The 22,223-nt window shown below is 41.5% G+C and overlaps 1 protein-coding gene across 5 annotated transcripts in view; it reads left to right on the forward strand.

The window, feature by feature from the left end:
• SYNE2 (spectrin repeat containing nuclear envelope protein 2) overlaps positions 1 to 22,223 on the forward strand; it is a 424,477-nt gene that overhangs the window by 368,418 nt on the left and 33,836 nt on the right. For all 5 annotated transcript variants that reach the window (XM_053601260.1, XM_053601261.1, XM_053601264.1 and 2 more), the window contains 7 exons: positions 70 to 164; positions 1,374 to 1,608; positions 3,756 to 3,950; positions 6,790 to 6,915; positions 12,613 to 12,768; positions 14,773 to 14,931; positions 15,803 to 15,969. In XM_053601260.1, the coding sequence (XP_053457235.1) occupies positions 70 to 164; positions 1,374 to 1,608; positions 3,756 to 3,950; positions 6,790 to 6,915; positions 12,613 to 12,768; positions 14,773 to 14,931; positions 15,803 to 15,969 (1,133 nt within the window). The remainder of the gene's footprint in view (positions 1 to 69; positions 165 to 1,373; positions 1,609 to 3,755; positions 3,951 to 6,789; positions 6,916 to 12,612; positions 12,769 to 14,772; positions 14,932 to 15,802; positions 15,970 to 22,223) is intronic.

The raw sequence follows: 22,223 nt of genomic DNA on the forward strand, positions 1-22,223 counted from the left end.
TTAGATTTTAATAGGAAATGTAAGTTCTAGGTTTATAAAATGATATTTTATATTTGGACTCATATACAGATGTTAGAAGCAGAAGTTTCTATAAACCAAAGAATTGCTGATTCTTACATCATCCAGTCCTTACAACTCCTGGACACAACAGAAATAGAGAGGAGGTAAGCTGCCTGGGGCTGCTGAAGGTTCCAGGTACCTGGAGGGCAGTGCAGGTAGGTGGGGCAGGTCTTCCTCCCTGAGAATCTCCATCACCTGGGCGCCACGTGCCTTGGTGCACCTTGCAGCCCCGCTGGGTGACAGACCGCCAGGGGGCCACTGCCTGCCTGTGTATGAGCAGCAGGTCTTGCATGTGGCCGTTCGTTGGTAGCTCTCTTCTCCGTGGCAGCGTACGGGTTAGCAGTCTGTAAGCTTTTGAAACTGCCCATGTAAGTGTAGTAAACTAAGTTTTTACTCCACCTGATTCTTCTATAGTATGTTTCCCTCTCTGTCCTCATCCTTATGACATTTTGCTATTTAAAAAATAATTTTTAAAGTATACCTGTTCCCAAGAGGTAGCAGTGTCCTAGTTGTGAAAGAAGGGACTTGTCCCCTTGCTGTGTGCCTGGGGTTGGACCGCTAGGTGGCGACATTCAGCTGAGCAGAGCCCCTGCTGCCAGCCTGCCAGGGCCACGAGAGCTGCTCACGCAGCTAGAACACATGGCAGGTAACCTGGAGGTTGCCTGGCCACTTAAATACATTTTAAATGTCCTGATAGGTACTGGGTTCCTTCCACATCACCACCCATAAACCTCTGAATCTTCTTTCTCCAAGCTGATCCCAGAAGGATAAGCTCATTTCAGTGTGACCAGTATAGCAAAAAGCATGACTTACCATAATAAAGACCTTATTGCTCACATGAGGGGTATTAGTTATCTGGAAGAGAACTAGCTAAGTAGTTGAAATAAGCATGCTCTTCATTGCTAAAGTTATATCAAGTCCACGCTCAAGTAATCAATAGCATTACAAGGCATCTACCTGTCCATATGTCTCCTGCTGATCCGATTTCTAGTTTTATATGCAGCATTTGGCATAATGGATGTTAAACAGCTTCTGTTTCTTTAAGGGAATGGCTGTCATGTGTGCTGGCAAAATATCAGGTTATGTGCAAATACTGTCTGCCAAGCCCCTTTTGCCAACCTGTATGCTGTACCCTCCGCCCCCCCACAGCTCCCATCATGGTTAAGTTGAATAGTGCTCAGGTTTTCAGAAGTAAGGGAGGTTTCCATGTAAACTGTACATATAAATAGTGAGTCTGAGTTTCTATTCCCTATTGATAGTTATTCTTTCTATATGTTGATGTCAAGATTCTCTAACCATCTGGTTTTCCCCAGACCAGAATTTGTTTCAAAATTCTCAAAGCTGGCAGACCGGTGGCAGAGCGCTGCCCGGGGGGTTCGGCAGAGGAAGGGGGACGTTGCCAGGCTGGTGAGGCAGTGGCAATACTTCACCATGTCCGTGGAGGACTTGTTGCACTTCATCAGTGATGCCAGTCACCTGCTGTGCGCAGTGAAGGGCCAGGATCGCCACAGCCTCTACCAAGTCAGAAGTCTGATCCATGAGCTAAAGGTAGGATGGGTTTTGGAGCAGTCTGAGAGCCACAAAGCGGTTGTCACTTGCAAGACGTTTGGTCTCCTCTGGTTTTATGTTTTTTATGATGTTGTGATCCAGGCGCAGCCTGGGGTCCCTAGCTTATGGGATCAGAAACCCATCTTATGCTTCGTGCAGGAACAGTGAGGCTCTCTTGGGCCATGGGAGGAGGAGACATGGAGTTGAGATGAGTGACTGGATTAGAAGTCGGGGGTGACAGACTCACACCACCAAGCACTAATTAATGTATAAAACTGACCATCCTCATAGTAATTTACAGAAGCATTCCTGCTTACTCTTGAAGGGCAAATTCATCCAGGCAACAAAGATTTCCATCAGGAAATTGCTTGATGAGCACAGGATTAGAGGAAGTAGTTGGGCGTGTTTCATGGAGCTCCAGAGCCACTCTTCACAAAAGTGAACAGCTGAACAAAACACCACCCTTCTGAAGTCCTATGCTCTCCTCACTCATTTATCCAGCCATCAAATATTACCTGAGTGCCCTCTCTGTGTCAGTCACTATCCTAAGTGCATATTCTGTGGAGTAAGAAGATCTCCACTCTCATGGGGCAATCAGACAACTTAGTAAATAAATGGGAAAATGTACTCAAACAAATGTAGGGATCCCCGCATCTCACCACGTACCAGCAGTCATATTCTCTCTCATGGTTCTAGGCATGACAGGGCACCCTTAGGTGGTTCTGCTTAGGTCAGGCAGTTTCAGCGAGGTGGTGGCTGGGGCTCGTGTTATCTGCAGAATCACTGACTCTTCATGGCTTGCCCTTTAAGCTGGAAAGATTCAGACAGCCAGGAGCTGGGACAACTGGGGCTCCTTGGATGTTATTCACCATGTTTTGCCACTTGGGGGCTTCCGTGGCCAGACTTCTTAAGTGATTCATAGCTCCCACTGCTCATGTCCCAAGAACAAGCCGTATGCCCATTTAGATCCAGCCACAAGATTCACATACATCACTTCTGCCATGCTTTTTTAATAATCAAGGCCAACAAATTCAAGAGGAAGAGACAGAGACCTCACTGATAAAGAGTGCTCTGGAAGAACATGTGAGCCTGAGAACATTGTTGTGGCCATTTTATGAGAACAACAGTTTGCCATACTAGTTAGGAAGCTATTTCAGTGTTCTGGAGAGTTGTTATGATGGCTAAGACAAGGGTGATCTCAGTGGAGATTAAAAAGGATATTTTTGCAGGTAGAGTTTATAAGACTCACTAACAGTTTGGGTGTGGCAGGTGAAGAAGAAGCCAAACCAAGGGGGGAGTCTAGGTTTTAAAAGGCTGAAGCATCTTGATGTGTAGTGTAGTGATGCCACATCAGGAAAGACTCAGAGAACACCGGGTCTTCTATCCAGGTAGCCAAGTCCAGCAACTCAAATGCTGGAAAGAAGCATGTGGAGCTGGTGTGGTCACTGAGTTGCTGTCTCTTACTGGAGTGCGTCTCCTGATGGCACATCCCGCTGTCCCCCTTTGTATCTGGACAATCTCACATCCTCTCCAAAATGCCTTTGTAAATTAGTGCTCTGTTGTTTGTCAGCTTCCATTTTGGAAAATGCCTATATTATGTCTTCCTTGAGAAATTTGAAGATGAGGGAACTCACATTTAGAACAGAAAAAACTTTAATTTTTTTCCCCGGAAACCAAATGCTTTTGGAACTATGAATCAACTAAAAGGTTTTTACTTCATTTTTGTATTATAAATAGCTAGTTTAAATCTCTTTTAAGGATGCCTATGTGACATTCAGATAGAATTGTTTAAAGCTGTGCCTTTAGTGCATACATTGGTGGATATGTTTGTGTGCCCATAATAACTTTAAATATTTCTCTGTGCTTCTAATCATTATACTAAGGATCTTGTCTCGCCAATCTTTGGCAATTATTTTAAGAACACCTCATTTGGTAGTATGCTTGTCTGCTTGATGTAAAACATTACCTTTTGTTGTGAATGAGCATGTGTGTCTGCATTCTGGCCATATTTGTCCAATGTGTATCTATTTTAACACTTAAGAAAAGCTCTGATGGAAACATAAATAAAGATATACAATCACATTTTAATCACATTAGAAACTTAAGCAGATCACTGAGGATTTTTGTTTGTTTGTTTGTTTGTTTAGAATAAAGAAATCCATTTTCAGAGATGGCAGACTACCTATTCACTGACCTTGGAAACTGGGGAAAAGTTATTGCGCACAACTAACCTGGAAAGTAAAGAGTCAGTTGACAAGAGAATCAGTCAACTTCGAGACCAGTGGAACAACACGGAGTTCCAGCTAGCAGAGATGATCAAGCAGTTCCGGAGCATTGCAGAGGTAAGCTCACCACTGACTGCTCCACTCATCACATTCAAATTCCGTACATGAGATTTTTGTTTGCTGTGTGGAAATGGCAATGATTTTAGGAAATCACAAAATCATAAATTTGCCAACTCAGGTTCTACTAATCCATGAGTCATGCCAGTTAATGTGGTGAAGTAATAATACAGCAGAACAAAAAGCTCAATGTTAAGTACATAAATATATGAGAGTCTATTAAGATATTTACTTTTTTTTTGAGAACCATGGACTTGGGATAAGATGTTTATTTTTCCATGGTCTGTGGAAGTTCGAACACAAAGCTAAAGTTCCCCATGTAGCCTCGGGTATCATGTATGAAAACAAACACAGGGATACTGTATTTTCTCCTATCATCAGAGAATGCATCTTTCCACATAAATGAATTTCCCAGATACTTTATGATTATACCTTTAAGAACCAAAATGTTTGATTTTTGAATCATTATTGGGAAAAATAATTATGGCTTTGTTATGCAAGTTTTTCTTAAGGCTTGTGGGCTGCACTGAACTTGTAGGCCACCTTGCCCTGCTGTGCTCTTTGAGTTGTGAAGTGGCTTTTGTGGTCTTCCTTTCCTCTTAGTGTTAAGCTGTCAATTTTTAGTTTCTCTGAGCTCATCTGCTCCTTATAACCCATTCTTCTCTGTAATCTGTTTTGATGTACCAAAACCAGATAACTGAGACTGCCAGAGATGTCTGAATTAAGAGTAAATATATGCTGAGTTAGGGCCTGAGGTTCTCTCCTGTGAATAAAGTATCTAAATTTGGTATATGGACTGTAAGAAATTCATTAACCAGAAAACATTCGTTGGGCATCTGCCCTGTTTGTAAAGCATAACAGTAAATGCATGTAACAGTTTAAATGTATTTCTTTTTTTTTTTTTTTTTTGGCCAGGGCTGGGTTTGAACCCGCCACCTCTGGCATATGGGATCGGTGCCCTACTCCTTGAGCCACAGGCACCGCCCCTGCATGTAACAGTTTAGTGAGAGAGATAAGGACTCAAAGGTATGCTTCTCTCTTTACTTTCTTTTTTGAGACAGAGTCTGACTCTGTCACATTGGGTAGGGTGCGGTGGCATCATAGCTCACAGCAACCTCAAACTCTTGAGCTCCAGCAATCCTTTTGCCTCAGCCTCCCAAGTAGCTGGGACTATAGATACCCACCACAATGCCCTACTAGTTTTTCTACTTTTATATGTTTTTTGAATGTCGATAGCGGCTTTATTCATAATCACCCCAAACTAGAAATGACCAAATATCCCTCAGCTGGGAATGAATACACAAACTGTCATATGTCCATTTAAAAGGAGCAGATTACTGACATATGCAAAATAGTTGAGTCTCAAAAGCATCATGCCAGCTCAGAGGCCAGACTCAAAAGGTTATACACTGTGTGAGTCCAGGTTACTGCAAAAACAAAATTTAAGGATAATAAATAGCTCAGTGATTAATAAGTAAGGGCTAGGGGTGAAAATAGGGGTTTAACTACAAAGGGGCGTGGTGGATATGGAACTGTTCTGTATTTTAGTGTGGTTAACTTTACATTTGTCAAACCCTGCAGCCTAACTGGGTCTTGCTCTTGCTTGGGGTGGTCTCCAATTCCTGAGTTCAGGCAATCTTCCTGCCCCAGCCTCCCAGAGAGCTAGGATTACAGGTATGAGCCACTGCACCCTGCCTCTTTGCTTTCTTCTTAGTTGAGTTCCAGATAGACACTGCTAGACGCATGGCCTCCTCTTAAGTGAGGCATTAACAGAGAATTAGGCCAACCTAAGCACGTTTAGATGTAGCTGTGCTGAGAAACAGAAGAGTGTTTTTGTCTACTTTAGTAAACTTAGCCATAGAAACTTATCCTAACAAATACAAGTACCCTAAACTTGAAAATACAGGCAGCTATTTGATCAGTAGTGCAAAGGTTTGAGGAAGAGAGATGGTCATCTCTGCTGGGCTTTTCACTTCATGTCCTTGGGCCAGTCATTTTTCTCTGAAACTTAGTTTTCCCATTTTAAATGTGGTAATACTTGCGCAGGCTGTCTCGTAAGGTTATTATAATTATAATGAGTTAATAAAGCTGAAAATACTTAATAGCTAAGGTGTAGAAAGGGGCAAAGAATCAACAGTGGGGTGACATTGGAAAAGAAGACAAAGAAGATCATTGAACGCTTTTGCTTTATGCTCCCCAAGACTGCCAGTGTTAGCAGTCAGTCCTTAGAGTAGCTTTACAGGGGTGAACTCTTCCTTTAAACTTAAATTTAAAGTAGAAATATGACTGGTCTGGCTCACTGCTGTAATCCTAGTACTCTAAGGCTGGTGGATCACCTGAGCTCAAGAGTTCAAGACCAGCCTGACTAAGAGCCAGACCCTGTCTCTACTAAAAATAGAACAACTAGCTGGCATTGTGGTGGCTACCTATTGTCCCAGCTACTTGGGAGGCTAAGGCAAGAGGATGTGCTATGAGTGAGGCTGATTCTATGGCACTTTATTCAGGGCAAGAGAGTGAGACTCTGTCTCAAAAAAAAAAAGAAAGAAAGAAAAAGAAAGATTGCTTAGATGAGAGACATGAGCAGAAAGGAAGAAATAATTCCAAGCGGAGGCCAACTCAGTGGTTGAAGCGAGCCGTAAGTATAGCTTCAAAGGAGCATCAGTCGTATTGTTTCCTTGGCACTCTTCTGGACCATGGCTACTCAAGATGAGAAACTGGGTTTCTGATTTGTAAAAACATGTTTCCAGAAAAGATTATATGGATTAACTGAGGTGTTCTATATCTACGATCCATTCTAATAAGAAAAGTATTTACCCATCCTAATACTGTTTTCAAATAGACCTGGGACCAGTGTGAAAAAAAAATCAAGGCGTTGAAAAGCAGGCTGCACGTTTTAAAGGCACAAAGTAAAGATCCTCTTCCAGAACTTCATGAGGACCTCCATTATGAAAAAGACCTGATTAAGGTATTGAAAGTTGAACTTGTGGTCAAGATAATCATGTAACCGCTTTCTGTGTACTTGAAGTACTTAATTTGCCCATTTCTGTATTGAGACTGAATTTTCATGTTGGGTTTTTCCAACCTCCTAGCATAACATCCTGATCTCTTAAGGAATTAGAATTGATGCTTTTTCTGATCCTTGTTGGAAAATGAAAAAGACTTCTGCAAAAATTCACTTGTTAGTCTCCTGGGGATTTTCTTCTTCAGATCCTTTCTCTGTCTGCTCCTCTTTTATCATATAAGATGTGGCCTCTGAGATTTCCATAAGAGCTGTTCCCTTATCAAATGACCTTGTCTTTAAAAATAAAGTCCAACTAAAGAATTTGGTTTTTTAAAGCCAATAGGTTGCATTTTTTGCTGAAGTATAACACTTTTATAAAACCTTCCAAACTATATTCTGCCTAATTAATACACTGGCAAAACTTCCTGGATATTTTAGACCTTTGCAGAAGACAGGCAGACTTATGAATAGGAATTCCCAGGTCAGAAACTCCTTGAATCACCTTTCCTATCTGCAGATTTGATGTTTAAAAATCATTGAGCACCTGTTGGAATGGTCTTTTAATTTTTATTTATTTGTTCAGTGACTTCAGAAATCAAATTCAACGAGTTAGGAAGGAATGGATAGTCTTATACTTCAAGCTGTGCCAAAATTAGTGTCTTCCTCCTCACATCTTGTTGCTGTTGTTGTTGTAAATATTTCAAATGTGTTAAAAGGCACTACAAATAATATGACAAACTGCCATGAAGCCATTGCCCTGCTGAATAAATGAAACATTACAAACACAGGTCAGGTGCCCCATGTGATCTCTAATGCACTTCCTTTCCCAAAGGGGTTTACAGCCTTGAATTTAGTGTTCATATTTATGCATTTCCTCATAGTTTTAATAAGTGTGTGTAGTTCTCAGTGAAATATAGGAGCATTTTCTGTTTTTAAACTTTATATAAGCAGATACTATATAGCACATAGAATGTAACTTTTCTCCTTCATTATGATATTTTTCCTTTTTCTTTTTCTTTTCTTTTCTTTTTTTTTTTTTTAAAGACAGGGTCTCACTCTATTGCCCTGGCTAAAGTGCAATGGTGTCATCATAGCTCATTGCAACCTAGAAAACCTGGGCTCAAGTGATCCTCCTGCCTCAGCCTCCCAAAACTCAGGGATTACACATGTGATGGTTGTGTTTTTGAGTCACCAGTATTTATGCCTGTAGCTCATCCATTCTCACTACTGCATAGGCTGCTTTATAGGAATAGAAAACATTTATACTCCCTTCTCCAGTCACGTGGTATTGTCAGATGTTTCCAGCTTTTTCTCATCTGACAGGTGTGAGAAAGTAACTCGTCAGAATTTACTAGTCAGCTTAGCATTTTTCAGTTTTATTGCCTTTCTGCGAATTGTCTATTTATATCTTTTACTGATTTTCCTATTGGGGTATTTATCTTTTTCTTACTGATTTGAAGAAGCCACTTATTTATTGTAAATACTACCCTGCTGTTGAGTGTATATATTGCAAATATCTTCTGCTATCTGAGAGTTTTTTCCTACTTTTTCTCAGTGTTGCCGACTCAACAGAGGATATTTTTGTGATTTTAATATAGATGAATTTATCAATATTTTCCTGTGTGATTTGTGCTGTTTCCTTTGGGAACTCTCCATATTAAAGTTTCACATTTTACTTTTTATGTTTATATCTTTATTCACTGAAGAAGAGATTTTTGCATGAGTTTTAAAGCAAAGATCCATTTTTGAAATTTTATTCATATGGATAACTAATTGCCCTAGTGCCTGTTTATTGAATAATCTAGTGTCAGAAATCCAGTTTCCATATATGCAAGATTTGTTTCTTGGTTCTCTACCCTGTTCTATTGGTCTGTTTATCTCGTCTTTAATAACATAATACCTTGATTACTATGCTTCATTATAAGAAATCTTCATTTTAGGTGTGATAATACCTTGTTTTCCCACACTAATGTAGGTATTGTAGGTTTTTGCTCTTCCACAACTTTTAGAAGCAGCTGGTTAAACTATGAAAAGTCACATAAAGTCTTAATGGAATTGCATTTAATTTTTTTTTTTTTTTTTTTTGAGACAGAGCCTCACTGTGTCACCCTGGGTAAAATGCTATGGCATCACAGCTCCCAGCAACCTCAAAACTCTTGGGCTTAAGCAATTCTTTTGCCTCAGCCTCCCAAGTAGCTGGGACTACAGGTGCCCACCACAACGCCTGGCTATTTTTTGTTTTTCTTTTTTGTTATTGTTGTCATTGTTTAGCAGGCCTTTGGCCAGGTTTGAACCCACTAGCCCCAGTGCATGTGGCTGGCACCCTAACCATTGAGCGATGAGCACCGAGTCTGCATTGAATTTATAGATTAATTTGGGGAAAAAAATATGAGTACTCCTGCTCATGAATACAATATATTTTTCCCATTGGTCATATCTAATAGTTTTATACATCTTTTGTTGGGTTCATTTCTTAGTGTGATATTTTTGAAACTATTGAAAATATTGCCTTTTTCTAATTATATTTAGTAATTGATTACAATTGGTGCCTAGAAATGCAATTGATTTTTATATATTTCTCTTATATTCAACAATTTTACTAATCTCATTGGTTATTTCCAACAATTTGTTTATATATTCATTGGGGGCAGTTGTCATCTGTCAATAATGACAATTGTTTTTCCTTTTAATTCTGTGCTTTTTCTCTGTTCTTCGCACACTGGTCAGTACCTCCAGGATGGTGTTGAGTTGGAAGTGTGATAGCTGTCTGCTTCTTGCTGTTCCTGGTTTTAAAGGAGATGATTTTAACATTTCACCATTCAGTAGAATTTTTGCTGGTGATATGTCAGTTGATGCCTATTTTAGGTTAAGAAAGTTCCTATTCCTATTATACATTGTTAGGTTTAGATCAAGACTGGTAACAAATGAGAGAAACTGGAGTCATGCCCTCAGCTGATAGAGAAAGTTTCCCTCCACAAAGTCTGGAAACCTGTGCAGAATGTAAAACGCGGGCCTTGAAGAGTCATGATTTTTCTCAAGCTTCACACTTCTCAGTTGCCAGTGGGATCCTTTTGGCTTTCATAACCTCAGTATCCCAGCTATCAGTGGAAAGAATCAGGCAGTGGCAAAGAGCATTAAGTTCCTTCTACCCATGACCATATTCCAGAAAGATCCCTAGTAACCTGAACAGCCCATCTGTGACAGTGAGTATATCATCACTGACGCACTGGGGGACGACATGCTAGCTACCTGACCAGGCTCAGCTTTCCTTTCCTCCTTATAAAACTGTGTTCCCATTACAGCCAGATGGAATTACTGAGTGGTTGGTTGGTTGGTAGATAGATAGATAGAATTTATTTTTATATAAATTTTTATATATTCTAACATCACTGTTGTAAAAATTGCCACAGTGGATATCTGTGTTCATAAAACTTGTTGAAACCTTGAGTCCTTGGGACAGTTTTGAATAAGTAATATAGTCACTTGTTTCAACATTCAAAAGGTGCAAAGCTTTACGTGATAAATTTTTCTCTTATGATTTCTTCTCCTCAGAAGCAATCAGTGTTGCAAAGTTGTTGTGTATTCCCTCAAAGATGTACCCTGCATACAGGCCAACATTTACTTACATACCTGTCTTTCATTAGTCTTCCTTTTACCCAGTTGGTAGTGGAGAAATGGGACTTGACGATGCCTCTGGTGATTGTATACAGTGATTCCTTTTGACACAATTTGGCATTGTTTTCGTTTGCTTATTTGTTTGTTTGTTTTGAGACATAGTCTCACTATGTCACCCTGAGTAGAGTTCTATGGTGTTACCGTAGTTCACAGTAATCTCAAACTCTTGGGCTCAAGCAATCCTCTTGCCTCAACCTCCAAAGTAGCTGGGACTACAGGTGTCAGCAACAACCCCCAACTAATTTTTCTATTTTTAATAGAGATGAGGTCTTGCTCTAGCTCAGGCTGGTCTTGAACTACTGAGCTCAAGCGATCCACCAGCCTTGGCCTCCCAGAGTGCTAGGATTACAGGTGTGAGCCATCACGCCCAGCCTCAGCATTGTTTTTATTAAGGACCATAAAAATGTCCATAATCAAATATTCTACACTTTTTGCTTGTTGGTATTGTAAGTATCTAAGCCAAATTGATTGAAACCTGGCTCTGGGTAACTTAAACATTCCTGCCCACTGAGTGGACTTCAGAGCCAGCACCTCTACTCAGGGCATTGGACGGCTGAGCTTCCTGGCTCCTGAGTGGGAAGCACAGTATAAAGGTCTCTGGTCACAGGTCAGTGAGTGGTGTACCTGGGCTTAGGAGCTGCCCCCATATGTAGCATGCTCATCCAAAGTGTTCCACTAAAGAATCTGTTTTCATCCACTTTAGTGAGATCAATCCTGAGACAAAAACAAAAATTTAAAGTGTGTAATGATTTCTTAATCTTGGTGCAACCATTAAAAACAATTCTCTAGGCCAAGCATAGTGGCTCATGCCTGTAATCCTGGCACTCTGGAGGCCGAGGCGGGTGGATTGCTTGAGCTCAGGAGTTTGAGGCCAGCCTAAGCAAGAATGAGACCTCGTCTCTAAAATGTAACCAGGTGTGTGGTGGGCGCCTGTAGTCCCAGCTACTTGGGTGGCTGAGGCAAGAGGATCACTTGAGCCCAAGAGTTTGAGGTTGCTGTGAGCTATGATGCTACAGCACTCTACCCAGAGTGACAGAGTGAGACTGTCTCAATAAAAAAAAAAAATTCTCTCGGTCATTTTATTGAACATAAATTCTCATTGGTAAGTTGTGAAATTGTGCCAATGTAGCTGTACAACTCTGAAAATTAACCAGAATGAACATGTTATTATTCTTGCCACCCTTCAGACTTATTCCTAATGAAAGGAACCCAACCCAAAGATAGAAATGGAGACTTTGAAAATGTGCCAAAGCATGGTCAGTTGTAAACAGGATAAAACGTGGGGGACTGTTGAGTTTGGCTGTTTTACCTCCCTGTTGTGAAAGTAATTTCCTGGTTAACTTTTAGAATTCAAAGTTTCGATATGACAGGTACTTCGTTTTAAAAGATAGATGCTTTCTTGCCCAGAGGAAATTATCTGCTAACTAATCTCTGCCAGCTAATAGGGAGGAATAACTTTCTTTTCATTCCATGACACATACTCATTCTTTTTGAAAGTTAACCAAAAATAATTCCCTTTTAACAGAAGTTGTTGCCGTTATACAATTGCCGCAGGAGCACCAATGAGTTTCTTAGGCATTTTTAACAAACAGGAAATCTCACTTAATACAATCTTAATGTGTTACATAGTTCCAGGACTAAAAAGGTGTGTGCGTGTAAGTTATTATTAGACACCAAGTATACTTTCTCTAAATAAAGGTGAAAATTTACATGACTTTAAAGTAGAATTAATTATGTAAAACTCTGAAATACCTGAAGCAATAAAAATAAAAGAAAAGAGTTTTTCCTTGGAGGAAAAAGGTGGTAAAGAACTGGCCAACCAGAACCGCGGGGCCGTCCTGGGCTGTTTCTCATTCAGAAGTTCCCTCCCCCTTTCCTGGCCTCACCTCTCCCAGAGTCTAATTAGGATTAGCCTACAGGTTTGGAAACAACAGCAGCTTCAGTTGAAGGCGCGCCCCCCCCCCCCCTTCTTTTGTTTAAATACAGGAACTAGAGAAGTCTTTGGCTAACTGGACTCAGAACTTGAAAGAACTTGAAACCATGAAGGCAGACTTAGCCCTGCACGTTCTTGTGGAAGACGTGATGGTTCTGAAGGAGCAAATAGAGCATTTGCACAGACAATGGGAGGACCTCTGCTTAAGCGTAAGTCAGTTAACTGCAGGGCACGGCTGTTTTGGAATTGATTGAAATGTCCCTGAAGGCTGGACCAAGCAGAAAGGAGCTTAATTTCATTGAACTAGAGCTCCTTTTCAGGGGGACCCCTAGCCAGCACTGTTCCTTTAGAAGGCAGCAACATGGTCTAAGACATTTGACCCTTTTGTGTCTCTAGCACCGAATGTTGAAGTTTCCATGCTTTTAATGAACTTTTTAAAGAGTCACCTGAAGTGGGGACAGAAATTGCAGATCTGATCAGATGTACAGACTGTGTTCTCCGGTTTCACAAGTGTGTATCAGCTGATTAGAACCAGGACTGGGGTTTCTTTGGGCCCCTTCCTGGGGTATCACTTCCAGGCTTAAGTCCTGGAGTCTTATTTAATGCCCTGCTGGCATGAGAGCATTTTAGGTGAGAACTCTGCATTTACATGCAATCCAATGTTTATGTTGAGTAGTTTCTAAAACTGTAAAAGAAATGATCCACAGCCACACTTCTACTTATTAAGAATGGAACTGTGGTTAGAGTATTACACGGTGTGTGTTTGGGACAAGGATCAGGATGGAATTAAAGGTTTCACATAGTCTTAAAGATTCTTGTTTTAAGAACATATAATTCTTAGGGAAATAAATTCTTTAATCTCATTTTTGTGCATTAAGAAGAAATGTATTTAGAGAGTTGAAATTCAGACACGTTCTTCTTTTTCATTTTAATATTTAATATTCACAACAGACCCTAATTTTAGGTATCTTTTTAGAATTTTTATTCAAATTTTATGTAAAAGAAAATGTTTAGAATATATGAAAAGTAGCCTAAAAGTTACAGTAGACTGAGGGACTGAGGTCCAGATGTTCCTAATTGTGAAGTCAGTCAGAATGATGCTGTGCAAAAGTGCCAGGATTTTTAAAAGCAAAACTAAATAGATACCCTGAGGAATGGAAACACAAAACTTGGTTTTTTTAGGGATAGGTTTTCAAGGCTTTTTAACACATTTGGCTGGGTATTTGGTGTTTTCATCTTACTCTTTCATCATAACTCTGAAAAGAGCAGAGGTATTTTTTGTACATAGCTGGAAAATCTCAGAAAGTTTAACCTGTCTATAAAGTGGAACCTAAAACTTTACTGCAAGAACCCTTTTAACTCTTAAGATTCTAAGATTTTTAAAACCTGAGAATACTTATGCACATTTAATAAGGCTGATTTGCATTATTTCAACTTATGATTAAGTAATTTTGAATCTTTAAAGAGGAGAACCTTTTGCTGATTGATGTCAGCTTGGGGGTTGCTTTTGCATAATGGAGCATTGGGTACTTCGGGGTCAGCTTCCTTGCTGCAAACCAGTTTTTGGTGACACCTTCATGGTTTCCAGCCAAAGCCACAATGCACAATGGGAAGGTAAAGTAGATGGGTAATATGTGTTTTTTTAGTTTTATTTTACTTTGTTTAAAGCATAACACTAGAGTTTTTAAATAACTTTAATTTTTTGGTCCGTTTGCATTACAAATGTTTCCTTTATATTGTATTTGCATTGTACTTTTAAAATTAAGTAGATAGGACACTAAGCGTATGTCATTATAAGGACTTGATCAGTTGTTAGAAAGGAAAAGAGTTGGGTCTTAAAGTCATAAATTAGCAGTAGTAAGTTGTCATGGGAAGAATAAAGAACAAATGTAGGTGATGCTTAATATATTCATCTAGCCTTTCCTGTTTCCAATTTTTAATATAACCTGAGAGCAATAGCTACATATTGGGTAAAATTCAGTCCTTTCAGTCAGGTACACTTTAGGTACAGTCTTTGCTACTATTTATGGTGTTTATCAGAGGTATGAGGAGTTTATGTCTCACCTTAGGTTTTTAAGAGGCAAAAACATAGAGTTTAAGGCTATAGAGGGGTGATTAAAATGAATGAAACGCATAGTCCTTTTGCTGTGGGGGAGAAGGGTGTGCTTTCCTTCTGAGCTTTGCTGAGCTGCCAAGTGCACTTTCATTCCCAGGTGGCTGTGCGCAAGCAGGAGATCGAAGACAGACTCAACTCATGGATTGTATTCAATGAGAAAAACAAAGAGCTATGTGCATGGCTGGTGCAGATGGAAAACAAAGTTCTACAGACAGCAGATATTAGTATTGAAGAAATGATTGAAAAGTTACAGAAGGTAAGCCGAAAGGTACCCAGTAGCTGCAGATGTGAGATGCTCTGCCCTCCTCACTTACAGACTCAAAGAGGAAGAATGTCACAGGTGTGTTCCTAGTAGCATTTGTTACAGAAACTCAAAGGCACTATTTCTGATGCTTTTGAGAGAAAAGTTGGAAAAGAGAAAATTCCAGAGAGATGGAAAGTGGGAGACCATACTAGGTGGGTGTGGGACGCAGGAGAGTCTGACCAGAGAAGGCGCTTACATCTCCCAAGCAACTAAGGGTTCTCTGCCTGTTATTGTTAAGGGCCTCCCTTTGCTGAAGGGAGAGGTGGATAGGAATGGGGTTCATAATTTTAAAACAGCCATTAATCCCCATAGGGAAAGGTAATAAGAACATTCTTCCTGTAGTCACCCAGAACACCACTCAGTCAAACTCTTACTGAACTTTTACTGATATCAGGCTGCACCTGGTTGTCCTCAGCTTCCGGGTAGGTTAGATTAGAAGAAATCTGTGAGAGGAAACAGAGGGACTTTTTTTTTTTTTTAATTAAGAGCCTTATTTCCAATTGAGACAAGGTTTCACTATGTTGCCCAGGGTGGTATTAAATTCCTGGGCTCAAGTGGTCCTCCTACCTTAGCCTCCTAAGTAGCTAGAACTAGAGACAGACACCACCAGAAGGGCTTTTGAATTAAGAAAGTAACTACCGTTTGCATATTTCACATTAGGTCAATTGGGCGTTGCTTGACTTTTTAGTTATTCACCCATAAGTTGCATTAAAAGGCATGAAATTTTTTTAAAAAACATCAAGAGGCCACTGTGTTTTGGTGGCCAGAGAAGAGATGAATTTTTGATGATAATCCAGGCTTTGTGTTTTGGGGCCTTTGCCAGGACTGCATGGAAGAAATAAACTTATTTAGTGAAAACAAGTTGCAGTTAAAGCAAATGGGTGACCAGTTGATCAAGGCCAGCAACGAGGCAAGAGCGGCTGAGATTGATGATAAGCTCAACAAAATTAACAATCGCTGGCAACATCTTTTTGATGTCATTGGATCAAGGTAAGAAACGGACTAAAAATGACTTTTACACCCTAGGTACAGTGGTTACTTCACAGAACTGAGCCAGTCTTCCCGTAAAATAATCCAACTGTTTTATAAATTTATAGACTAAGGAAAAGTTTGGTAAAAATGAGTGCAAATTCTTCTTTTTTTTTTTTTGGCGTCATGGCTCACAGCAACCTTCAACTCCTGGGCTTAGGTGATTCTCTTGCCTCAGCCTCCTGAATAGCCACAACGCCCAGCTATTTTTTTGTTGCAGTTTGGCCGGGGCCGGGTTTGAACCTGCCACCCTCAGTTTATGGGGCCGGCACCCTACTCACTGAGCCACAGGCGCTGCCCCGTAATATTCGTATATCTTTTTAGGGTCTGTGTGATATTTTGATACGTGAATCAAGTCAGGGTAAGTGGGTATCTGTCACTTCAGGCATTATCGTTTCTTCGTGTTAGGAACATTCTGATTCCTCTCTCAGTGATTTTAAACCTACCTTAGCGTTGATCATGGTCACTTCGTTGTGCTGTCAAATATTGTTAATTCTGTCTGTCTATCTTTGTATCCATTAGCCATCCCTGCCATATCCCCCTCCACCTTTATCCTTCCCGGCCTCTGGTAGTATTTTTTTCTTTAGCTTAAAATTCCATGGGAATTAGAGTAGTTTCAAATGAGAGCTAGAAACCTATTCTAAAAAGTGATCCTTGAGGAGGTCTGCTTTAGCATTTGCAAATCCCCCAGTGAGATCACACCTGCCTATTCCTGCCTTGATGGCAGATGCAGGTAGTGAGGGCACAGGGAGCCGGGGGGACACCTGGCACCCTGCCACCACTCACTCCTGCTCAGCCCCACTGCCCACCGGTTGTCCCGGGTCTCCACACTCGAGGTGGGGTTCTCTGTGTGTGTACTTGGAGCACCAGGTCTGTGATGGGCATCTTGTCCATTGGTGAATTTTGTTTGGATTTGTGGTCAGCATCTTGTCCACAGATAAGCCAAGGTGTGTACTTGGGCATGGCCAATTCCTAACTCAAAGCACTCCACATCAGAATTGTGTTCTCCAGTGCAGTCTTATCAGAAAAAGAGCTGATGATTTTATCTCACCTCGAAAAATGGTGATGCCCAAAGTGTTTAAATGTCTTCTGTCTTCAAATTCTCTCTCTAAAAGTAGGCCCCAAGCTACACGTATTGGCTCACACCTGTAATCTTAGCACTCTGAGAAGCTGAGGTGGGAGAATCATTTGAGGTCAGGAGTTCAAGAACAGACTGAGCAACATATCAACACCCCATCTCTGTTAAGAATAGGAAACTAGCCAGGTGTTGGAGTGAGCGTATGTAGTCCCAGCTACTTGGGAGGCCGAGGCAGGAGGACCACTTGAGCCCAGGAGTTTGAGGTTGCTGTGAACTAGGATGCCATCAGACTCTAGCCTGGACAACAGAGTGAGACCCTGTCTCAAAAAAGAAAAAGATACTCTTATTAATTTGGCATATTCCTTTACCTCATTGCTTTCTGGAAACCACAAGTGAACCTGATTCAATCAGCAAAGTCACCAGATCAACAGCTGTGAGAACTGCAGGCCAGAAGTAGGATGAGTCCATTATGTTAATGGGAGCAGACATCTGAGTAGCGGTAAAGCCAAGTGGTCTGAGAGCTCAGATGACATCCCCCTGAGGGTGGGGTCTGGGCCAAGCCACACAGAGGGGCTGTAGTCCCAGATGATCCTGAATGAGGGCTTGGGGTTCATGGCAGCTGCTGGCAGCAGAGGGAGGCAGATGTTCATGTTGAGAGCAAACAGGTGCGGCAGGAGTGGGGCACCTTTAAAGCTGTTCAGGAAGGGATGAGGAGCCTCACTGGCCCCTGTGTAGGAGATGAAGCTAGAAAGCTAGATTCGGGTTCAGTCTTAAGAGACTTTAACTCTCAGCTGAAGACTTGGCGTCCTAAACAAAGTCCAAGTCATGTGTGGTTTCTCGGCAGAGGAGAAGACACGCATTGAGGTGAGTGGACTGGCAGGATGGGCTGGCCGAGATTCAACTTCTCTCCACAGCCAGCTGGAAATAAAAATAAAGAATCTGTCGGAATCCATAGCACTGACCTAAGAAAGACTTAAGGACACAGGTTTTGAACCTTTCCTGACCTTATCGCTTATTCACCGTGGAAACTTGAGTATGTGACTTCACCTCCTTGAGCCTGTTTCTCAATCTGTGTCTAACAGCCCTGCTCATGGCAGAGGACACCGGCACATGTCACACATCAGGCACGGGGCCAGCATAATACACTGCAGCCAGTGCTTATTGACTAGTTATTTTCATTCTTTTCCCCTAAGTTGACTCTAAGTCACATGCTTGTTGGGTGGGACATATTTCCATCAGTTATGACGAGAGGTCTTTCCTCCACGAGGCCAGGGATTTGACTCCCATATTCCCAGGACTTTGAATAGTGTTCTAGATATTTGTTGAAATGAATGAATGTTCTAGTGAATTTTTGTGGGATAAACTGTCTTTGTCATCGTCTTTATATCCTAAGTCTTCGTGGGCACATAGCACTATTCAAGGGTACAATGACATCACTCAGGAGCAAGATCCAGCTTATGTCTCCTGAAGACCAGAGTGACGGCCCTTTGTTAATCGCTCATGCCCTGGGCATATCACTTTGTAGGTTAATGGACTGTTTGCTGTCCACCAGGCCTCTTTGGCTGTCTGTCTTCAGCCAGTTCCTTGGTGGTTGAAGAGATAAAACAGCAGGTAAAATTTCACTGATAATTTTGGCAAGAACGATTGAGAAAATAAGGGAGTGTAATAATAGCAAATATACTGACAGCCAGCTATGTTCTTAACAGTGTGCCTTTTTTGTATGATTTCACTTAAGCTTCACTGTAATTCTGAAAGTAAAGTGCTATTATCTCATTTTACAGGTAAGGAAACTGAGGCCTGAAACTAAGTCATTTACCCATAGTTGCACAGCCAGCGTACAACGTAACTAGCCAGAATTTCAACTCAGGCAGTTGTGTCACACACCTGGCCACCACACACCCTGATAGATGAATTGAATTGTTGAGAGTCTAATCCCTTCAACATGGAGGGATTTAGGAGGGAATAACTTATCTTAAGGCAAGGGCCATGCTGAGACAGATGGTTGGAATCTAATTTACCCTTCAGGGGACTCTGTGGGTTGAGCAGCAAGCTTGGACTTGTCATAAATCAGCTCAGCTCTTTGATTCCTGACACTGACTTCATCCTGGGCATTGTACAAGGGCATTGCTATCAGGGAAGGGAGGGGAGCACGGGCTGCAGACTTTACATGTGAACAGTGCCAACAAGAAACAGCCCCACAGGACACCACATGGGCTCATTTGCCCACAGAATTCTGGACACCAGTGAGCTTTTCCATCCTGCTCACAGCATGCTGCTGCTTCCCACCTGTGGGAAAAGATCTCTTATTAAAAATGAGAAGGTTAGAAGGGACCTTACCCAACAAATGCAATCATTATAACCTAATTCTTTGTACCCTTAATGAATCCCAAACAATTAAAAAAATTTTTTTTGGATAAACTTAAAAGAAAAATGAGAAGGTTAGGCACAGTGGTTCACAACTATAATCCCAGCACTCTGGGAGGTTGAGGCAGGAGGACCCCTTGAGCTCAGGAGTTCAAGGCCAGCCTGACCAAGAATGAGACCCTGTCTCTACCAAAAATAGAAAAACTAGATGGGTGTTGTGGCAGTCATCTGTAGTCCCAGCTACTTGGGAGGCTGAGACAAAGAGGAAGCTTGAGGGCAAGAACTTGAGGTTGCTGTGAGCTGTCATGCCATGGCACTGTAAGATTTGGAAGGACAGCCAACATAGGTACCCAGCCTTGTGACTTAAGGATTTTAACTATAGGCCTTTACTTTCAAGGTTTAGTGAAAGTCCAACTGTTCAGAAGTCCAACACCTCAATAAACCAGCTTTAATTCACTGTGGGGGAAATGGGAATAAAGCCTGTTATTTTGGGTTTATGCTGAGCAAAATAGAGGTAGGTTCCAAAAGAACTGATAAAACATTGAGGATAGGGCTTCTTAAAACACATTAAATTTCTGATCACTTAAGGTGGTTCCCTCCATCATTGGGCAGATGGGGGGCACCAGTGTTGCTTATTTTTTATGTGCCAGGCTCCTCATGTATTATTTCATTTTAAGTTTTGGAATAACACTGCAGCTCAGAGGGTCAATGACTTAGCCAAGGGCAGTTGTAATGCAGGACTGGGCAGGAACATTCACAGGGGATCCCAGAGGCCCTAGTGTGGATGTTAAGAATCACATGACTTGTCTAATTAAATAAACTTTTTTTTAATTTTAGCTAGTATCTCCTTTTCCTCATGTTACTTAGATAATATCTTTGGAAGTGACCCAACAAAACCTGAATGCAGAAGAGATGACTAAATTACACAGTTGCTTTTCAAAGCTACCCAGTATGTGCAGTGCTCTGTTTGGGAAGAAGCTAGGTTACCTAAGAACAGTTTCGGGACAGAATGTTGGGTGATAAACAAAAAAGATGCCAGGTTGACTTTCTTCAGCCAGTGCAGACTGAAGCTGTGAAAAGACGGTATTTGTGTATCATCCCCTCCATGAGACTGTTGCCAGAGAAGGACTCAGCCTACGACATGATCTCACTTGTGCCTACCCTTGTTTTTACTTATTTATTTTTATTTTTTGAGAGAATCTCACTGTGTGGCCCAGGCTAGAGTGCTATGGTGTCAGCCTAGCTCACAGCAACCTCAAACTCCTAAGCTCAAGCAGTCCCCCTGCCTCCACCTCCCATGTAGCTGGGACTACAGGCACCTGCCAAAATGCAGTTTTTCTATTTTTTCTGTTTTTGGTAGAGATGGAGTCTGACTCTTGCTCAAGCTGGTCTTAAACTCCTGAGCTCAAGAGATCCTCCCACCTTGGCCTCTAAGAGTGCTAGGATTGCATGCATGAACTACTGCTCCCAGCCCTCTACCCTTGTTTTTAAAAATCCAGTAGTTAGGCCAGGCGCCATGGCTCATGCCTATAACCCCAGCACTTGGGAGGCTGAGGTGAGTCGATCGCCTGAACTCACGAGTTCAAGACCAGCCTGAGCAAGAGCCAGACCCATGTCTAAAAATAACTGGGTGTTGTGGTAGGCCCCTGTAGTCCCAGCTACTTGGGAGACTGAGGCAAGAGGATTGAGTCCAACAGTTTGAGGTTGCTGTGAGCTATGATGCTATGGCACTCTATTAGGGGAAAAAAGTGAGTCTCTGTCTCAAAAAATAAAATAAAAATAAAAACCTAGTAGTTAAAATCCTTAAAAATCCATATTTTGTTTCCCATTTCCCCCAACCCACTTTTTCTTTCTCTTTTCTTTTCTTTTTTATTTTATTTTTTTTTAAGAGACAGAGTTTTACTTTGTCACCCTCAGTAGAGTTCTGTGGCATCACAGCTCACGGCAACCTCCAGCTCTTGGGCTTAGGTGATTCTCTTGCCTCAGCCTCCTGCCAACCCACTTTGTTAATCAAAACCTTGGCTGTGTCCTATGAAGCAGAAGCCGTGTGGCCAGAGGGGCTGCTGTGTCTGCAGTGAGTTGCTCTGGCTGGCGGTGCATCTCAGCAGAGCCTCTTCACGGAGCCTGATGGGGGTGGGGGACTCTTTTTAAAGACTGTCTGGAAGCATGTGTGAATAATCTGATGAAAGCTTTCAGTGCCTGAAACACAAATGGCAGCTAAGTGTAAAGATATTCCCCAGAATGTTTACATGGGCTTTCTCTTGGTTAGATCACGGGTGGTTTTAATTTTCTTTTTGCTTAACTGTGTTCATTAATGAAGGAAGAGACACAGGGGCTTTTTCTCCCTTCAATAAAAATTTCATGCATTTTATTATATTCTTTCTCCTGGATTCTTTCCAGTACTAGCACCAGGCGTAGTCTTGTCACCCTAGGAAGGAGGGACTCACTCCTAGTACCACACAACCTCAAAAACAGGCTAGTCCGGGGGCTTCCTACTTGTATTCCCTCTCTCTCTATTCCCCCTCTTGTGCTTATCATGCTTTTCTCCCTGTCAATAAACTCTATCCTGTCCTTAAAAAAAAAAAAAAAACATAGTCCGGCTGGGCGTAGTGGCTCACACCTATAATCCTAGCAATATAGGAGGCCACGGCAGGTGGATAGCTTGAGCTCAGGAGTTCAAGACTAGCCTGAGCAAGAGCAAGGCCCCATCTCTACCAAAAATAGAAAAAGTTGCTGGGCATTGTGGCAGGCGCCATAATTCTGTCTACTTGGG

Source organism: Nycticebus coucang, chromosome 9 (genome assembly GCF_027406575.1).
Source record: "Nycticebus coucang isolate mNycCou1 chromosome 9, mNycCou1.pri, whole genome shotgun sequence".
Lineage (NCBI taxonomy): Eukaryota > Metazoa > Chordata > Mammalia > Primates > Lorisidae > Nycticebus > Nycticebus coucang.